This window comes from Perna viridis, chromosome 3, assembly GCF_037379345.1.
Source record: "Perna viridis isolate PV_CMFRI_1.1 ecotype Kerala chromosome 3, ASM3737934v1, whole genome shotgun sequence".
Taxonomy (NCBI): Eukaryota; Metazoa; Mollusca; class Bivalvia; order Mytilida; family Mytilidae; genus Perna; species Perna viridis.
Window position 1 is genome coordinate 3,617,691 of NC_142447.1, and position 17,455 is coordinate 3,635,145.

Sequence of the window (17,455 nt, forward strand, 5' to 3'; positions counted from 1 at the left end):
AAATAAGTTTGTAACTACAAATACTGTAAGCAAGCTCACAAAAAGGATATCTCTTAATGGTTTTGTAAAAAAATAAAACAAGTATGTAACCACATCCCATTGATTTTTTCCTATTTGTCATGCACTGCACTTTCAAGTTGTCTGTTGTTGTTGTTTAAATAAAATAAATTTTAACTGAAAGGACTATAGTTTAGCTTGCTTTGCAGAAATTAAAAAAGAAGCTGAGCTTTTGAGATGTGAACATGTAATTGGCTCAAGTTTGATTTCCAATTTCTGGCATTCAATAATTTTTAACTTCATTTGTGCACATCCACACATCCACATATGTTGCACAAGCTTCCATTAGTTTAATTCCAAACTATACAGCATGAGTTTTAGATTTAAAATGTGAACACCTAAAACCCTGTAAAAGGATTATTGCCACTTTCAAACTTATAAATATAACCATGCCCAAGAGCTGGGTTATCTCTCCTTCCATTTGTTTTCCATTGATTGTAGTTATACATCCTTTGGTAGACATTTCATGTATTTTTGGAAGAAAGAGTTTGATGCAACAGACATTATTTTGTACTAGTCCAAGATGCTAAGCCAAATTTTATGTGCTAGTTCACAAATGCAACAGCCAGCAAGTTGGCAAGTCTCCAACACTGTTTCTGAGCCAACCAGTCCATCTCTTATATGCATTGAATTCGGTGTAGAAGCAGTAACAACCAATTTTGAATTCTTTGGTATGACTTGACTGGGATCAAACTCCAACCTTCTGGAGTCTTTGGTGTGACTTTGCTGGGATCAAACCCAAACCCTCTGCACTTGATGTGAAAACGCTACCACAGGACCATAAGTTGGTCCTTCCTTTTTTGGAATGATGCCCTAGCTTTCTATTCATCAAATTTCTCTGAGCAGTAATAGACAGACAGATAGAGCAATTTCCTACATAACCCAAACTTGGTTTGATTTGTGACGACACTTTCTCCTGAAAAATTATTTAAAACCATTTAAGAACACTTATGAAAATGTCATACTGATATACAACCAAAGTATTTTTACAAATAACTAAATGCATTGTACCTATAACAAAAACAAATACGTTGATACTCGATAATTATTTTTTATGTATTGCTATCAACCTTTTCCTGCTGGAAATTTTTGATGGATTCCAGTCTGTGAATAAACAGTTTTGTAATTCGATAACCTTTCTATTGAGTTTTTCTGGTGTACAGTATAGAATACCAGAACAAATCTCAATTAGCCACTGGAATGATTTACTCTGGAATGTCAAATCATAGAACTTCTTCCCCCTATTGGCCTTAGCAGTAGTCTTATTGCTATTTTCCTCAATTCTACTTAGTTTGTGAAGAAGCTGAGACAATTTTTCCTGCTTTTCAACTGGCAACTCCTTACTGTCTTTAGCACTACTAAGAAGTGAAAATGAACCATCTTTCGATAGCTTTGTTTTTTTTCTTGGTGAATCAAAGATGTCAATGTCTGATGTCTCAATATTCCCCTCGTCATTGTCCTCTTGTGGTATTTTCATCATGGCTTTTGATCTATATATATTATCAAGGTCTTCTTGAAAACTCAAAGGTTGAGTAATAAATTTAAAACTACACTTTCTGAAATATCCAGAGTTATTCCCCTTCTCAGGATTCTCCTCAACAGTTTTGTCATTATTTAGATAATATTCTATAGGGTTATCATCTAAGGTGGGTTCTAAATTTGGATTATAATCCTCTCCATAGAGGTCAACATCTTCTGATAATACAGAATTGCTGGTACCTGCCTGCAAGCTGGACTGGAAGATTTGCAAAGGTCGTAAGATGGCTTCTTGAGTATCTTTTCTTACATATCGATCTGTAATGAAGGACAAAATAAACGCAAAGAAAAACATCTAAGATACAATAAGGACATGTGCAAACTCTAAATTATTAGATATGTCTTTTTAGACAATTTCCCACCAACAATTTATACAGAATGTTACATCTTCAACAAGAGTCTGTCAATCTGACAGCATATCAAATTTTCCTGCCTTGAAATTACAACTGTGAATGAATAACAGCTGAAAGTTTTACTGAGTGTTCTTATGAAGGTACACATCTGCTAAATCTAAAAAGATTAATGATTAACCCAAACCTGGTGCAGTTCATTTTAATAAAAGCAAGCTGTAGGTTTAGTAGGGGAAGTACTTTTCTCAATTTGTTTTCCTGGGAAAAAAACACTGCAATTACAGAATTTTTGTCAATTTTCTACCTTCAAAAATTACATATATTTTTCTCACCTTCTTTAAATCTGCTAGCCGAACATTTCAAATCTTTATCAAATATAACAAATTCCTCCAGAAACTTTTTCACATCTCGTATATTTCTTGGATCTCTAAGTAAAAAATATGATTGGTTGCATATAAATATCAAAACTAAACTGGTACTTCATTACACTTGTTGTGACAAAAACTTAATGAAAAAGAGTAAAATGAATTTAGTATATTATTCAAGAGATACTTGTATGTTTTATCATACTCTGTTCTAAAACTGTTAAAGTGAAATTTTTGCAGAAGTTTTATTTTTTTCTTCTGTTGTGGTAAGACAAGTGACTATAAATTAAATCTTCTGTGAATATTTTCTGTAAAAAAAAACCATTTTTATGTGATCTGAGGAATGATCCATGAAATGAAAACTTTGTGAAAAAGGATAGATCCCAGGAATTATGCAAAATGATTGGGCAAAACTTTCCTAGCTTATAGTACTGTGAAAGTACTTTTGTTCGTGGGGTACCAATTTTTGTGGTTTTCATGGGTAGGCCATACCATGAAATTTGGTTCCCAACAAGATTTCCATTGATGTGTATACTAAACACCTAAAAACCATGAATTCTAGAATCCACGAACATGTGTTTCTTCCCTAATCCACGAAAATTGGTATCCACAAATTAAAGACCTTTCACAGTAGTATAAAAGAAATATATTTTTCTACTATGAAAAATGGAAGAAATTAAGATTAAACAATAATATCATGGAAAATTTTACTCCTCCAAATACCTGTACTGCCAACTTACATGACTATTTATTTGTAGTTGGAAACCTTATATATAGCTAAGAACAAGCCTATCAGGAGTGATGCCATAAATTATTCACCAAATTACTCACTTAAATTAGTTCAAAGAGTTGAGTACACTGATTATTCAACAAATTACTCACTCAAATAAGTTCAAAGAGTTGTGTACACTGTTTATTCAACATATTACTTACTCAAGTAGGTTCAAGGAGTTCTGTACACTGATTATTCAACAAATCACTCACTCAAATAGGTTCAAGGAGTTGTGTACACTGATTATTCACCAAATTACTCACTCAAATAAATTCAAAGAGTTGGGTACACTATTTATTCAACAAATTACTTACTCAAATAAGTTCAAGCAGTTGTGCACACTGATTATTGAAAAATTACTCACTCAAAAAAGTTCAAGGAGTTGTGTACACTGTTAATTTAACAAATTACTCATTTATGTACATTCGAGGTCTTGAGCACACTGAATTTATTAATTTATTTATTTACCAAATTACTCACTCAAATATGTTCATGTTGTGTACACTGTTTATTTACCAAATTACTCATTCATAAAGTTCATGGATTTGTGAATATTTAGTTTTTTGTTACAAAAATTACTCACTCATGTAGGTTCATGGAGTTATGTACACTGATTTTTTGGCTGATTTGTTTTACCCACTCTGACCAAACAAACATGTCATATTCTACAATAAAAAAGAAGAAAAGATTAAATTGGCCATCATAATGATACCCCATCCTCGAGCAAATTTCATAAAAAGTAATATGTTATAAGTATTGATGTCATTACTTATGATTTCACACTTATCATTTTTTTGGTAAGGTGGCTGTCGCTCTTTTCAGTCAGAATCGTAAGATTATTTTTTAGAAATGTATTTCCTAGCAAATACCTGTGTGTCTAGTGTACCATGTGTCAACAAGCCTGATTTCATTAGAAAATAATCAATGCAAACTAAACCTATGGTATAATTTGAAGAGTCGAAAGAGTCAAAACTAATTGAAATAAAAAGGCTGAAAATGACAAAGGAATGGATTAACTTGGATTCATTTTATTCTGCTTCAAAAGAAAGCTTGAGAGGCTTTGGTGAAAAGGAATATAATACAAACATAACACTGATTTCTTGAGTTGTGTCCCTGGGATGAACAAACACAAGGACAACCATATCCCCAACTAGTGAGCAGGGGTATAAAATCTAAAAATCCAATAATTTTGTAAACACAACAAAAAGAGACAACAACATGTGTTAACTAGTGAGACTGACTTACTCCCTGCAAACAACTCATTCATTTCAGTAGCAATGCTGGACAGTTCTTTCTCAGTGGTATCATCCAATCCAATCAACAACTGTAGTGATGTTATGATATAACCCATAGCAGTCATGTCCATGTTTCTTCTGGATGTGTCATAGTCATTAGAGATCAGACTGGCTACAAATCCATTAAGTTCTCCTACAACAGAAATAAAACATAATTCAAACGAGTGTGGACACAAATGCAAGAAAGGTGCAACTGGACATAAATTAAGAGGTTTCCACAAAAATAGTACTTGAAAACCAGTCATTTAGAAGCAGTATAATTGAAATTTTAGCCCTCACTTTATACTATAGGTGTCTGAGGCATTAGGAACCACTGACATCCATACAAACATATACTCACCAACTTTGATTGCACTTTTCTTAGATTTTTTGCAGTGGATTGATTATTCATAATCAGTAGCTTCCAGATGGTATATTGTACTATGTAAGCACTTGTCAGATCAATCAACCATCTTATCTTGTATTAATGACACTTTGCAATTTTCCAGTATACTTTCAGTATATACAAGATAAGATGGTCGATTGATCTGATAAGTGCTTACATAGTACAATAAACTACCCGGTAGCTACTGATTAGATATCAAATCTCAGAAGGTGTATTGTTTAGTGGTAATAAGTTTATCCAGGGTTTGGTTTAGACAGGTTTCACTGTATATAAAAAATTATATGGTAAACAGGTTAAATATTACTTCAAAGAAGTTGAATCTTAAAGAAAATTCAAGATATTCTGTTTCTTCATCTTGGAATGATTGTAAGCACCTAATTCTTCCGTATATTCAAGGGTTTTAGGCTTTTAACTCTTTATCTAATACAGCAAACAGGCAATCACCCCCTTATAAAATTGATAAATAAATTTTTTTTCTATTTTTTCTTGAGGAAAAATGGTACAAGGTTATGACCCTCCCTTTTGTAAACATCAGTATTTTCCATTGCAAATTTATGTTTGGTTATCACAAAAATACAACATTTTTTGCATTAACATTGATTCACTCATAGGGTCTTTACATGGAACACACTACTAGTATATTTAAAAGCAGTTGTATGACTTATGATGTACTGTGGTTCTCAACCCCACATGGGAAGAATTGGGATTGATATTACATACAATGAGAACCTAACTTTTTGTAGGTATTAACTGGTCTGGAGCTGGTATGTCAGTAAACTACAAGTAATCCTTTGTTTGTGCATTTGTCTAATGTATACTAGTAATAAGTTTCTATTTTTCTATTTTAACAAGGGACTCTAAACTTTTTGAACTGATTTAAAGGTCTGTTTAATTGTGTAATATTTTTTCCACAGTGGCCAGATGTAAAAGGGGAGGGTTGTGATTATGCCACAGTACTTTGACCCTACCACATTTTTTTACCTGTCTCAAACAGGAATTTCTGACCTCTGTATGTATTGATTCATTTTCACTTTCAGTTTACTTTTCAATTGCCAGAGTATAAGGAGTAACTACTTCGCTGTACCTGTTTATAATGTTGTTTTGGGGCCATCTGCAGCCTGCTCTGTGTTGCAAGGGCTTCCTCCTCATTCAATGAAGACACATGGTTGGCCTTGAGCTGACATTTTTCATCATGGTGGGGTTGTTGTCTTTTGACATATTCACCATATTCATTCTCGTTATAAATATTCCAAGACCTTTCTTTGGATATTATGCATGTAAATGTTTGATTAATTTCACTCAGGAGTCTCAACTCAAAAGTGACCAATCGAGGAAGAAGGACTCACCTGGAAGATCTAGCATGACTATAAACTTTGATGTAACTGAATACATGGACATTGCAGGTATGTCTGATAACCCAAGAAATCTTATCATCTGTTCTGTTTCTGTTGTTAAATTTTCATGTCTCACAACATGCTGGAAAACATAAAAATAGACTGAAACATTTTTATGCCCACAAGTGGTCAATTCTGGGGGTGTGGGGTGTTTTCTGGGTGGTTGCAAACCTCCTTTTGTTGGAAGATTTTGTATTTATGAAAAAATTGGGTAAAAATAAGCAAATAATCCTCTGGAACCCCTCTTTTCAAATTTCGAGATCCATTGCTGCACTCTTTAACTATGTAGAGGACATTTTGATTTTTGGTCCAGTGGTGAATTCAGGGGGAGGGATTTGGGAGCTGGAACTCGCCTGTTTGTTTGAAGATTTTGTTTTGATATTGAAAAAATGAGCAAATGATGAACTTTTGGATTAAAACCCCTTCTTTCATAAATTTCTGGATCTGCACCTGTGATCTGTGCTCTCATCAGTTCATCACCCTCAGGAGTTGGTTTAGGCTCAAGCAAATTCTCTGAAGATAGGGTCATGTAATTTTAATTTAATACACGTTAACATAAGAATCATGCATAATAATACCCATATTTGTGTTAGTTTCACAATAGTGTAACTGCATTCAGTTTGATCCATTAGTAGTTAAGTACCAATCCATGTAAAATTCAGACACTGCTAATGACAAAGTAAAGAATAACCCACTGAATAAAGGATGCTTTTTTGGTAACTCTTGCAAAGTGCCATTTCCATGTACAATCTATATAAATTTTATTTCAATAGCACAACCCCAAAAAAACTAAGACTGATTATGTGATCTATAATGGTTTCTAAACAAGAAATAAAACTGAATTCTGTGGGTATTTGACATGCAAAAATCACCTTCTGTCTGATTTTTATAAAGTCCTAAAGCTTTTTGGTTGAGACAGGTTTTATTTCAAGAGAACTTACCACAGGCCTCAACACTACAAAAATTGAAGAATTACTTAAGTCTGATTTAATTCCTAACTGTCTGTAACATCAACATTTTCAAAGAGTTTGACTGAAGTTACCATGGAAGACTTAAATATTTTTAAAGTTATATGGTGTTTGGGCCTGATCATAGTTGCACTGTCTTTCCATAAGGTTTCCTGCATAATAAAAGTGAAAAAATAATTGGTTTAGACTGGTCTCTCATTTAAAAAAATAGCCGTAATTAAACCTACAGCTCTGAAGGTTGCATGGTCCTTCCAGTACAGTTTCATGTCATCAGGAAGAAGTGATACTGATCTATAATATGGAATCTTGTTTAGACTGGTCCATCTGTAAGATGTAAAGAAAATAAAATTTATATATTTCAGAAAGTTTTTTTATATTTAGTGACTGGTGTTGAAATTAAAAACTTTTGAGTAAAAATACAGCCAAATCTAATATAGTCATTGAGAATTGTGTGATGCTGTCATACATGTCAATGAGAGTTATGTGACTTGGCAATACTTGTCAGTGAGTTTTGTGTGATTCTGTCATACTTGTCAGTGAGAGTTGTGTGATTCTGTCATACTTGTCAGTGAGAGTTGTGTGATTCTGTCATACTTGTCAGTGAGATATGTGTGAATGTCATACTTGTCAGTGAGAGTTGTGTGACTCAGTCATATTTGTCACTGAAAGTTGTGTGACTCTGTCATACTTGTCAGTGAGAATTGTGTGACACTGTCATACTTGTCACTGAAAGTTGTGTGACACTGTCATACTTGACACTGACAATTGTGTGACTTTGTCATACTTGTCAGAGAGAGTTGTGTGACTCGGTCATACTTGTCAATGAGAGTTGTATGACTCTGTCATACTTGTCATTGACAGTTATCTGACTGTCAAACTGGTCAGTGAGATTTGTGTGACTCAGTCATACTTGTCACTGAAGCTGTATGACTGTCATAGTTGTCATACTTGTCACTGAAAGTTGTTTTTGTCATCCTTGTCACTGAAAGTTGTGTGACTGTTATTCCTGTCATTGAAAGTTGTATGACTTTGTCATGCTAGTCAATCAAAGTTGAGAGACTGTCATATTTGATTTGTGTAACACTGACATAGTACTATTAAGAAACTTTTTTTAACATTACTTTATTATCAATTGAGAGTGAAGGAAAAGTGGGATGGTAAATTGTAATTTGCTAAGAGCTTATCTATACAATGGTAATATCCAATATCACTGTAAATCAAAATTTAACTTAGCAGGAAACATTCTGAAAAACAACGTGTATGTAAAAATCTTTTTTGTAACTTCCATGCATATAAAAAATATGGTTAAAAAACTAAAAGTTTGAGGCATTTTCTGACAAATACAGAAATTATGCTCTTACAAACACCTAAATCAACCAGAAAAATCTAAGTTTATGAAAAAAGCATTTAAAAAATAATTGCATAGTATTGTTTCATAACTATGATTATGCCACTTTTACTTGACTGTAATTTATCCTGACTATGTCATTTTATCTTAACTGCCATTTTTCACTCAACAGTTTCATTTGACTACATTATTTATCCTATGTTATTTTTACCTTACAATGTCAGAGGCAGAAACCAGATTATCAGTATACATCATGCCAAGATAACAAAATACCAAGGTTTTCTTCAGGGTAATGACCTCAGGTAGAAGATAAAAATTACTCCTTCTTAATTCCTTCACCTAAAAAAGAGCAATTTAGGCATTTCAATGTTGATGAACCTCAGGCAATTTGTCATGAAATTATTGAGAAAATAAGGTGTCAGCCTTTTTTATTTCCCATCCCTTCTAAAAAATAGAATTAAAAAGTATACTGTGAAAGTACTTTAATTCGTGGATGCCAATTGTCGTTCATCAGGGAAGAAACACAAGTTCGTGGATCCTTGCATTCATTTTGAAGTTTCCAGTATCCACATCAATGGAAATCTCTTATTTGTTGGGAACCAATTTTTGTTGCTTGGTGTTCCCACTAAAACCATGAAAATTGGTACCCCATGAACAAAAGTACTGTCACAGAATTTATTACTTTTCGATAATCAGAAACTATAATACCTTGTCCAGGTTCTGAAATGAAACATTTAATATGCTTCTTCATATAAATTTAAATTGAAAACATGTATAAAAATCACACATTTTGAACATTAGTGCATTGATATATCAACAGTATATCCTGCTGTGCAAAATTACCTATCATGAGAATTAAGCAATACAAAAGGGTGAGCTTTTAGTACGTGGGCCGAGAGTTTGGGTATTTGAAAGAAATTGCCAATTATAGGTAAAATTGAAGAAAATATGAAATTCTGAAAATTCCCTTTTTTTATGAAAAACTCATTATTATCATATTAAAACTGAAAAATATGCCACTAAAATGAGAGAATATGTTGAATACAATGATAATTAAAACAATAGTACCCGCAAAACCCTAAGTGTTATCGCAACTTTCTTGGTACTTTTGTAAAGCTGAGACATTGGGCTATACGATGATACCTGTATTTGTTTAGTTTATTTGCAAATGCTCTCCCTGGAAGGCCAAGACTCTCAAACAATTGAGTCACAAAAATCTTGGCTTTTTGACTCAGAGGGGTATAAATATAGGCTTATACTGAAAAAGAATCTGATAATATTCTTTGGAAACAAATTGATTCGGTAATGGGAGGTATAAAGGTACCTAAAAATCACCATGAAGTTGATGACTGGTGGGGGTGCATGGTGGACCCTCCCAGCCCATGGAATACTTCTAATGGAAAAAAAAAAATTAAAACAATATGATATATCTTTCGAAAAATGAACTCTGTGTTCTTATCACCTCGACTTGTAGAAATTCTAGGATTAGAACTTGAAACCCTTTCTCTTGTAAAAAGAATAAAAAATATTATAAAAAATGAAAATGGTATAAATTATATTTCTCCCATCCTTAATTCGCATCCATACCGCATGAGCCAGTGATAAAAAATATTTCATCTCCCGACATGTGCTGGGAATTAAAATCTTGTGTGCAATAAAGTGATTAACATAACACAGAAACATAGTTCCACAGACAGAAAAAATATTTTGAATTTGGTCACATTACTTTTGTTACTCATGATGTTGGTCATTAAATAATTATTGATTTTCGACTGTTTAATTTTTTTGTTTAACACTTATTAGTTAGTAATGCATCAACAAATCGTAATGTAGCAATATATGATGCAATGAATGCATGATGTCTTTGATGTTAGAAGAACTTTTTTTCTCCTTTGAATTCTTGGGAGAAACAGATTCTTCTCCATTTGTCTTGGGAATTTCAAGATTTCTCAACTCTCAATATCTAAATTTCAGATTTAACCCACTTGCTGAAGTTCGTAGGTGGAAATCTATAATTTAACTATCTGTAGTGGAGAAATCTTGTAATCCCCTTGAGACTGAATGAGAATCTATATATCTACCTCCTCATCAAAATTCATATCATGTTCCTCTTCATTTGGTTCATCACCTTCATAAAACGTCTCATCTTCAAGTGTTCGTGCCAAGTTCTCATTTTCCTGCAAAATTATAACATGCTTAGGTGCCAGTCTATACTTTTTTTTATCTAGATACCAATCACGAAAAATCAATCTGTTTTCATGTTCTTGAAAACCCAAAAGGGAGGTAGGAAAAGTTAACAGCAGCATCAATAGACAACTACATTCTTTAGTAGTTTAACTAATTTCTAATTTCTAATAAATAACAGCAGAAGGCAATTGGAAAATTACAGAACCTCACAATATCCAATGCATACATATTTATACACTTTAGAAAAACTTGTCCAAAAACCCAATTGAAAGTGGTCCCATCTGATTTCTGTGAAATCAATTCCATCCAAGTTTTTATTGCTACTATTCATACACCCAAGTTTGACTGAAATCCATCAAATATAGAGGCCTTATCCAGGTGACAAGCCTAAATAATTGATTTTTTTTTAATTGTTTCCCTTCCAAAAAAGGAGCTCACCTTGATAGATTTTTGTTAAATCAATCCCATCCCATATTTTAATGCAACTAACCATTCTCCAAAACTTCAATAAAAAAATGAAGGTCCTGTCCAGGTAAAAAGCCTAAATTGTTGGTTATTACTAAGTCTCCCTCCAAAAAAAGTGGTCCCCCTTGACTATTTTGTGAGAATATCAGCCAAATCAAAGATTTTACGGCTACTTACTATCCCTTCAAGTTTAAAAGAAATCAGTAAAAAAATAGAGGGCTATAAAAAAACCTTACCACTGCTACTTTCTCATATCTCGGTCTCCTCTGGATGTGAGAAATAATCTGTGGTTTCTCAACAGTACCTGGGAACCTCTCCCTGTAATTGGAAAAAAAAGTTACTCCTCATGCAGGTTTAATAAATAATAAATGATTTTTAAGCAGTACCTGTTTACATTCCTCACAAATTAAATAAAATTCAGGCTCTTACAAATGTCAACAGCACATTTTTATGTTGAAATTATCAGTGTCACTTTACATGTCACTAATGTATTTATGAATCAGTATAAAACAGAATGTACTTCAAAATGCAAAAATGTAAATATGTTAAATAAATATTTGAAGGTGGATGGTGAGTTTAAATATTTCACATTAAATTTTTCAGGATCAAAATCTGAAGTAGGTTATTTTTTAATGTTATGATTTTTTCACATATTTCATCCAATAATTGTAGAAAGATGAAACATATCATTGTATAAAGAGTAATCAAGGGAACCAAGGTTATAGCGGTAATCAAGAGAATGTAATCCAGGGACAAAGACCAGTCATGGAAAACAGACCTACACAACCAAGAACATAGAGTAACAAAAATCATACATACAAAGTAACAAAAGCAACTGAGCAACTCGGATTCCACTAAAAACTGGGAGCATGGACCAGGTGCACCGGTAGGGTAATTGTCCTCTGCTTTCCTAGAAACACCCGCCGAGTTGCTCATAAAAAGTCAAGTCCGGGGTAGACAAATGAGGAAAGGAAAACTATGACCCATTGAATAAATCAGTTTTCATGGTGCAGATGGATACACCATAACAATCAAAGAATTAAAGAATTAAAGAATTTCATATGAACTATATTTCTCAGTAGTTTGTCAACTGTGAAAATATTGCACAAGGTGTAAACAAACAAAAAATGTTCACTGTATTGAATTTTAATGAATCTGCGGCCAACCTTTGGGTTTCCAGGTATTTAGATTTGGATTCATCTTCTGGAAATGCTTTCCCTGTCTTGGATAAGTAATTACACCAAAGCTGGAACACCACATCCTTAAAATTAACAAAGAAGTTTATATTGACCCATCAAAATTAATAGTCCATATTTATGAAAATCAGGTAATGAGTGAAATACACTGGCACTTGTTTCAAAATATATAGGTACCGGTATATATGTATATTTTTGTTTTAAAAAAATTCACTGCATAATCTACAGAAAATTTGAAATGAAGCCTAATTGTTTTTATACAAATTTTGGTAAGATTATAAAGAGATGCATCAAGATTTGTGACAATAAGATTACCTTCAATTAAGGAGATGCTCCTAAGCTTCACTGTCTCTAAAAATTACCTTTAGTTTAAGAGATGCCCCTTAGCTTAAGTGTTTATAAAAATTACTTTCAGTTTTAGAGATGCTCCTAGATTTTTCTGTCTATAAAATTACCTTTAGTTCAGGAGATGCTCCTACGCTTATGTGTCTAAAAAATACATTTATTGTGATGTGCCTAGGCTTCACTATCTATAAAAATACCTTTAGTTTAGGAGATGCTCCAAAGCTTATCAGTGCCTTCACTTGTTCTCTTATAATGATTGTAAATCCTTCATATGTATTCCAGGGACGACCTAGGTCTTCTACAGGTACAAAGAAAACATGGTTATTCAGCACTAGTAATTGTTTCAATTGACAAAATAAATCACTACAGGTTTTTTTCATGAGAAGCAAAATTGGTGTGTGAAATGACACCAGGAAAATACTGGTTACTATAAAGTTAGGCTTAGTTAGCCAAGTTTCTGACCTATTACCTTAAGTAATAAGCCCATATCAGATTTCATATGAAGTTTCCTTAGTTTCTAATCCCATTCACAAAGCATACCAGTGTTTCAGACTTTTCACAGTCTGTGTGACCCACCCCTACTCTTTGTTCAGTAATTAGCACATCAGTTTATTTAGGCTTAGTTTTCCAAGTTCTTAACCCTCCAACAAGCTCAGTAATCAACATACCAGATTTTACACTTAGTTCTCCTAGTCCATATCCCACATTACTTAGGTAATTAGCATACCAGTTTTTTTCAGGCTAAGATTTCCCAGTTCCAACCCTCCCCCATACTAGTTCAGTAATTAAAATACCAGTTTTTTTAGCTTTAGTTTTCCCAGCAGCAATCCTCCTGCCAAGTTTCATGTCATATGTAACATTATCTTCATCAGCTTCTTCTCTCCTGTAATCCTAAAAAAGAAGTAAATCTTTGAAAATCCTTTTTCTTTTGGTAAGGAAAACAATCTCCCAGTTCCTGTGTAATGTATAGTGAATGTACATTTTCCACAGTATTCATTTTTCTAATGCTTTAACTCTGCTTTTGTTCCTTGGGTATTAATATTGTTCAAATATTTAGGCATGATCCAATACTGCAAACATACTTTTTTTCAGGTCACTATCTTTATAAATTGTATCAAATGCACATATTTGCAGGTACAATGTATCAATTTTTAGTGTTTAGTGTTTTGAAAACTGATTATTAATTGGTATATTGTTGTAAGTAATAATTTTTATGCTTAGATAGATAGATTTTTATGTTAAAGCACAGCCTGATACAATATACACAGTTGTGTAATCAATGTTCATACAATAATAAAGATACATGTCTGTTACATCAGCCATGAATTTGACGCTCTTGAATCACTAGCTTAATTTAAATACATATTTTCTACCTATACACAAAAAAGTATATGCACAATACTTTATGAAATCAGATGAAATCATGAAAATACTATGTTATCAATAACACTGATTGGCAATTATTACGTGCAAAATAGGGAAAGAACAGATGATTAATCAAACAGACATAAATTTGAGCTATTAATATCATATGGCAGGTTATTTTGGTGGGATAAAATCTTGCAATTTTTAGAAAAAAAGGGTAAGTTTGGCGTTTCTTTATTTGGCAGATGATTAGTGGTGTAATTTATAGACACTGCTAAAATATGCACCCTCCCCCTCAAAAAAAAAAGTTACCAACTACACAGTACTAAATACTGAGTGACATGATGAATATTTATTTTGATTATTTTACGAAGATAAAACATTTAGCTGAAAGTATTTCACACTACTCAGACAAATTATTCTGACATTTCATTAGTTATGAATCTTATGAAGCATAGTCTTGGGATTTTGTTCTACCATGCTTTTACAGAATATTTGGGATATTACATACTTGGGATTGAGTCATACATATTGAGCAAAAATATAAACCATCAGTCTCATCAAAGTCTGTTCCGTCACATACACTACATACAGGCATTGTTATCTAGTCTGAAAAAGAGCATATCATGAAAGTATAAATGTAATTTATATCTTTATGAGTAGAGAACATTAGCAGATTGAACATTTAGTGTGCACTGAATATGGTTCCCTTATATGACATGCAATTAAACATGATTGTGTGGATTTACAATGCAGACGCACAGCATACACTACCGTAAACCAAAATGTTGATTTCTCCTGTCTTCACTGTGGAGTCACTCATGTCCTCCACTGCGACTCCACCAAAGTAAAAGCTAGGATAAAATTGCTCTTATTCATTACTTTTCAATATTTTAAACTGCTAGACCCATTAATTATACCTTGTAATGAAGACAAAAGTAATAAACTACAGACAATTTTTTAAATGGTGACTCTTCTGTGAAGAGTGGAGACACTGTGACTCGACTCATAATATCTCCACTGTGGAGAGTTGAGACACTGTGACTCCACTCATAATATCTCCACTGTGGAGAGTGGAGAAATTAAAATTTGTGTTGACAGTAGTGTATGTTATAGGAACATTTGAATTGGTTGAGACATCAGTGATATAACAACATAGCAGTTTATTTATCATGTTGGGAACAAACCCTCAATTTAGTTCTTGCACCTGAAATGGGTGATTGTCCCTCTTTTTATCCCTGTTTTGATGGATATTTAGCTATAGAAAGTTGTAAAAGTGTTTTAAGCACATAACCCCATATTCAGTGTTCATTATCATAAATCAACTGGGTTTACACCAAAGTACTTTAACCCAGCCAGTTTTTTTGCACATGTCCCAAGTCAGTAATTTCAAGCCTCTGTATGTCTTGTTCCATTTACACCTTTTAGATAGTTTATTTCTATATTACTTGAGTATTTAGGGGCAACTCTTTCACTGTGCCAGTTTATAATGATGTTTTGGGACCTGTTGCAGCCTGTCCTGTGGTGTGAGGGTTTCTTCTTCCTTTATTAAAGACCCATGGGTGGTCTTGGGCTGACATTTTCATCCCAGTGGGGTTGTCTCTTTAACATATTCATCATACCTATTCTCATTATATCAAGTAAAATTTTAATTAATACATGATGAAGGTTTGCCTGTTTCATGCTCAAACTGTAAAAACAATAAGTTTTTGTTATCTGATTGGTTTACAAGACTATCAAGAATACAGAGCTGTGAATGTAAATGCTAATTATCCAGTGAGCTTCATATCAAGGTACATGTAACAACAGAAAATGTATGCTCCGAGCAGGGGCATAGTGGCAGGTACTGCAGATACAGCTGTCACCAGCGACGATACCAACAAAAATGTTTGCTGGTACTATATGTAGTACCTAAATATCTTTGTTGAAAATAAACAAAAAAAACAGGTTATTTTTCTCTGTAAATAATTAAAACAAATTCCACTTAAATTACATTTGACTGTTGATAATGCACGTCTATAGTGAATATGCTGTACATTGCTGATGTCTTGGAAAACAGGATTATGGGGGATTTCTTATAACACATCCTATGCATCTATGTTAGAAGTTCAAACAATCATTTTCTAACTGCATATCTGTATCTGTATATTTGAGCCATTCAATACAGGACATCTCTGAAGCTCAGTTCCTATTTTTCGTTATCAAATGTAGCTGTTTGTGGATAGTGCTTATTGATTTTGAGTAAATCCTATAATGAAAATTTACAGGAATAGTCATGCTCATGTGGTCCTGCTATAGAGGTATAAATGTACCACTCTACTGAAGGATAGTCTCCCTTAACAGATACAATACACTGTTTTATGATTAATTTCAAACCTCTTTATATCAACAGTCAAGTATTATTTGAATTAATATCTATAAATGTATGCTCCGTTTCTCAACCCTGAAAACATATTGGAAAGTTAAAGCAATAACATGTACTTTCTACGAGATAAGATCTAAAATGTGTAACCTGGACACATCCCATTTTTCCCTGTACCCAAATAACGTTTTTCTAAAATATTCATTATTACGGTTTGTTAAGAACTGAAAATAGCATGAGAAGTGCAGAAGTCAGTATCAGTTCCTTTGTAGTCAAGAAAATGATGTGTATTTTTCTAATAGTTCTTGTTTAATTGATTTTCTGATTTCAAAAGATCTAAAACATGTAACCAGAAGCTAATGCACCAAACTAATAATTGACTATTTTTTACTTTTCTGTTTGAATTTGACATTTTCCTGAAAACATTATGAGGTTAAAACTTCACTTAAAGACTTTGGATAAAGTTTTGGGTTTGAAATCTATACTGTATCTAGTGTCAATCCTGTACCAGCAAAGAGTGGAAACGATCTTAATTTTCCAGGATGAAAAAGAAAGTATCACAAACAGTCTTATGCGATTTTAATTTATAGTAAATGACTATTTTGACAGTATTATGATGTTCTAATGTCAATTTTACATTAAAGTTGTACAGATAACAAAAATGCCAGACTTTGATTCTGAGTTAGAGTATGGGAACTTCACCTTTTTAAACCTTTTGAAAGGAGAAAATCAAATAAAATAAAGTTTTTAGAAAAATATTTTTTAAAATAATTAATTCTAGCCTAGCCATCATGTCACTCTGTAAATGTGTACCAACTTTCTGCTGGAAATATCCAGTAATATTAATAATGAAGAAATTGGGAAATTAGTACTTAGGTTCGCGGAAAAGTTAGTACGGTTACCGGTTACACACTTTATATCCTACCGTTTTACTATTCTTTTTCTCATATTTGCATCTATAAACTACATTACATATACGATTCTCGATAGAGGAGAAAAATTCCAACCACAAATTACAATGGGGAGCTATAAGGAAAGGGAATGAACCGACAAGAAGTTACAAAG

At 32.9% G+C, this 17,455-nt stretch overlaps 1 protein-coding gene across 3 annotated transcripts; it reads right to left on the minus strand.

Annotated features, from left to right (window-relative positions):
• Positions 1 to 1,027: 1,027 nt before the first annotated feature.
• Positions 1,028 to 17,441, minus strand: LOC148620695 (TATA box-binding protein-associated factor RNA polymerase I subunit B-like). Of its 3 annotated transcripts, XM_088574394.1 has the most exons (15): positions 17,316 to 17,421; positions 16,022 to 16,276; positions 14,540 to 14,637; positions 13,458 to 13,554; positions 12,861 to 12,961; positions 12,289 to 12,383; positions 11,359 to 11,440; positions 10,552 to 10,647; positions 8,682 to 8,809; positions 7,350 to 7,446; positions 6,107 to 6,236; positions 4,326 to 4,508; positions 3,664 to 3,745; positions 2,276 to 2,370; positions 1,028 to 1,851 (listed from the first exon to the last, which is right to left on the minus strand). In XM_088574394.1, the coding sequence occupies exons 3-15, from the start codon at positions 14,624 to 14,626 to the stop codon at positions 1,103 to 1,105; spliced, it is 2,022 nt and encodes a 673-aa protein (XP_088430520.1). In that variant the 5' UTR covers positions 14,627 to 14,637; positions 16,022 to 16,276; positions 17,316 to 17,421; the 3' UTR covers positions 1,028 to 1,102. The 3 variants fall into 3 exon arrangements, with proteins under 3 accessions (XP_088430520.1, XP_088430518.1, XP_088430519.1); XM_088574392.1 differs by lacking the exon at positions 16,022 to 16,276 and having other exon boundaries at positions 17,316 to 17,441; XM_088574393.1 differs by lacking the exon at positions 16,022 to 16,276 and having other exon boundaries at positions 17,363 to 17,430.
• Between the last annotated feature and the right edge of the window lie 14 nt (positions 17,442 to 17,455).

Bases quoted from the DNA above. Each gene is read 5' to 3' on its own strand.
- LOC148620695 (XM_088574392.1), bottom strand. From the start codon at position 14,626: ATGCCTGTATGTAGTGTATGTGACGGAACAGACTTTGATGAGACTGAT. The intron at 12,384-12,860 runs GTATTTTTATAG...GTTAATTTTAAG, and splicing joins GAGCATCTCCTAAACTAAAG to GATGTGGTGTTCCAGCTTTG. The intron at 2,371-3,663 runs GTGAGTAATTTT...TTTTTTACTTAG, and splicing joins AACTCCATGAACCTACATGA to AGATCCAAGAAATATACGAG.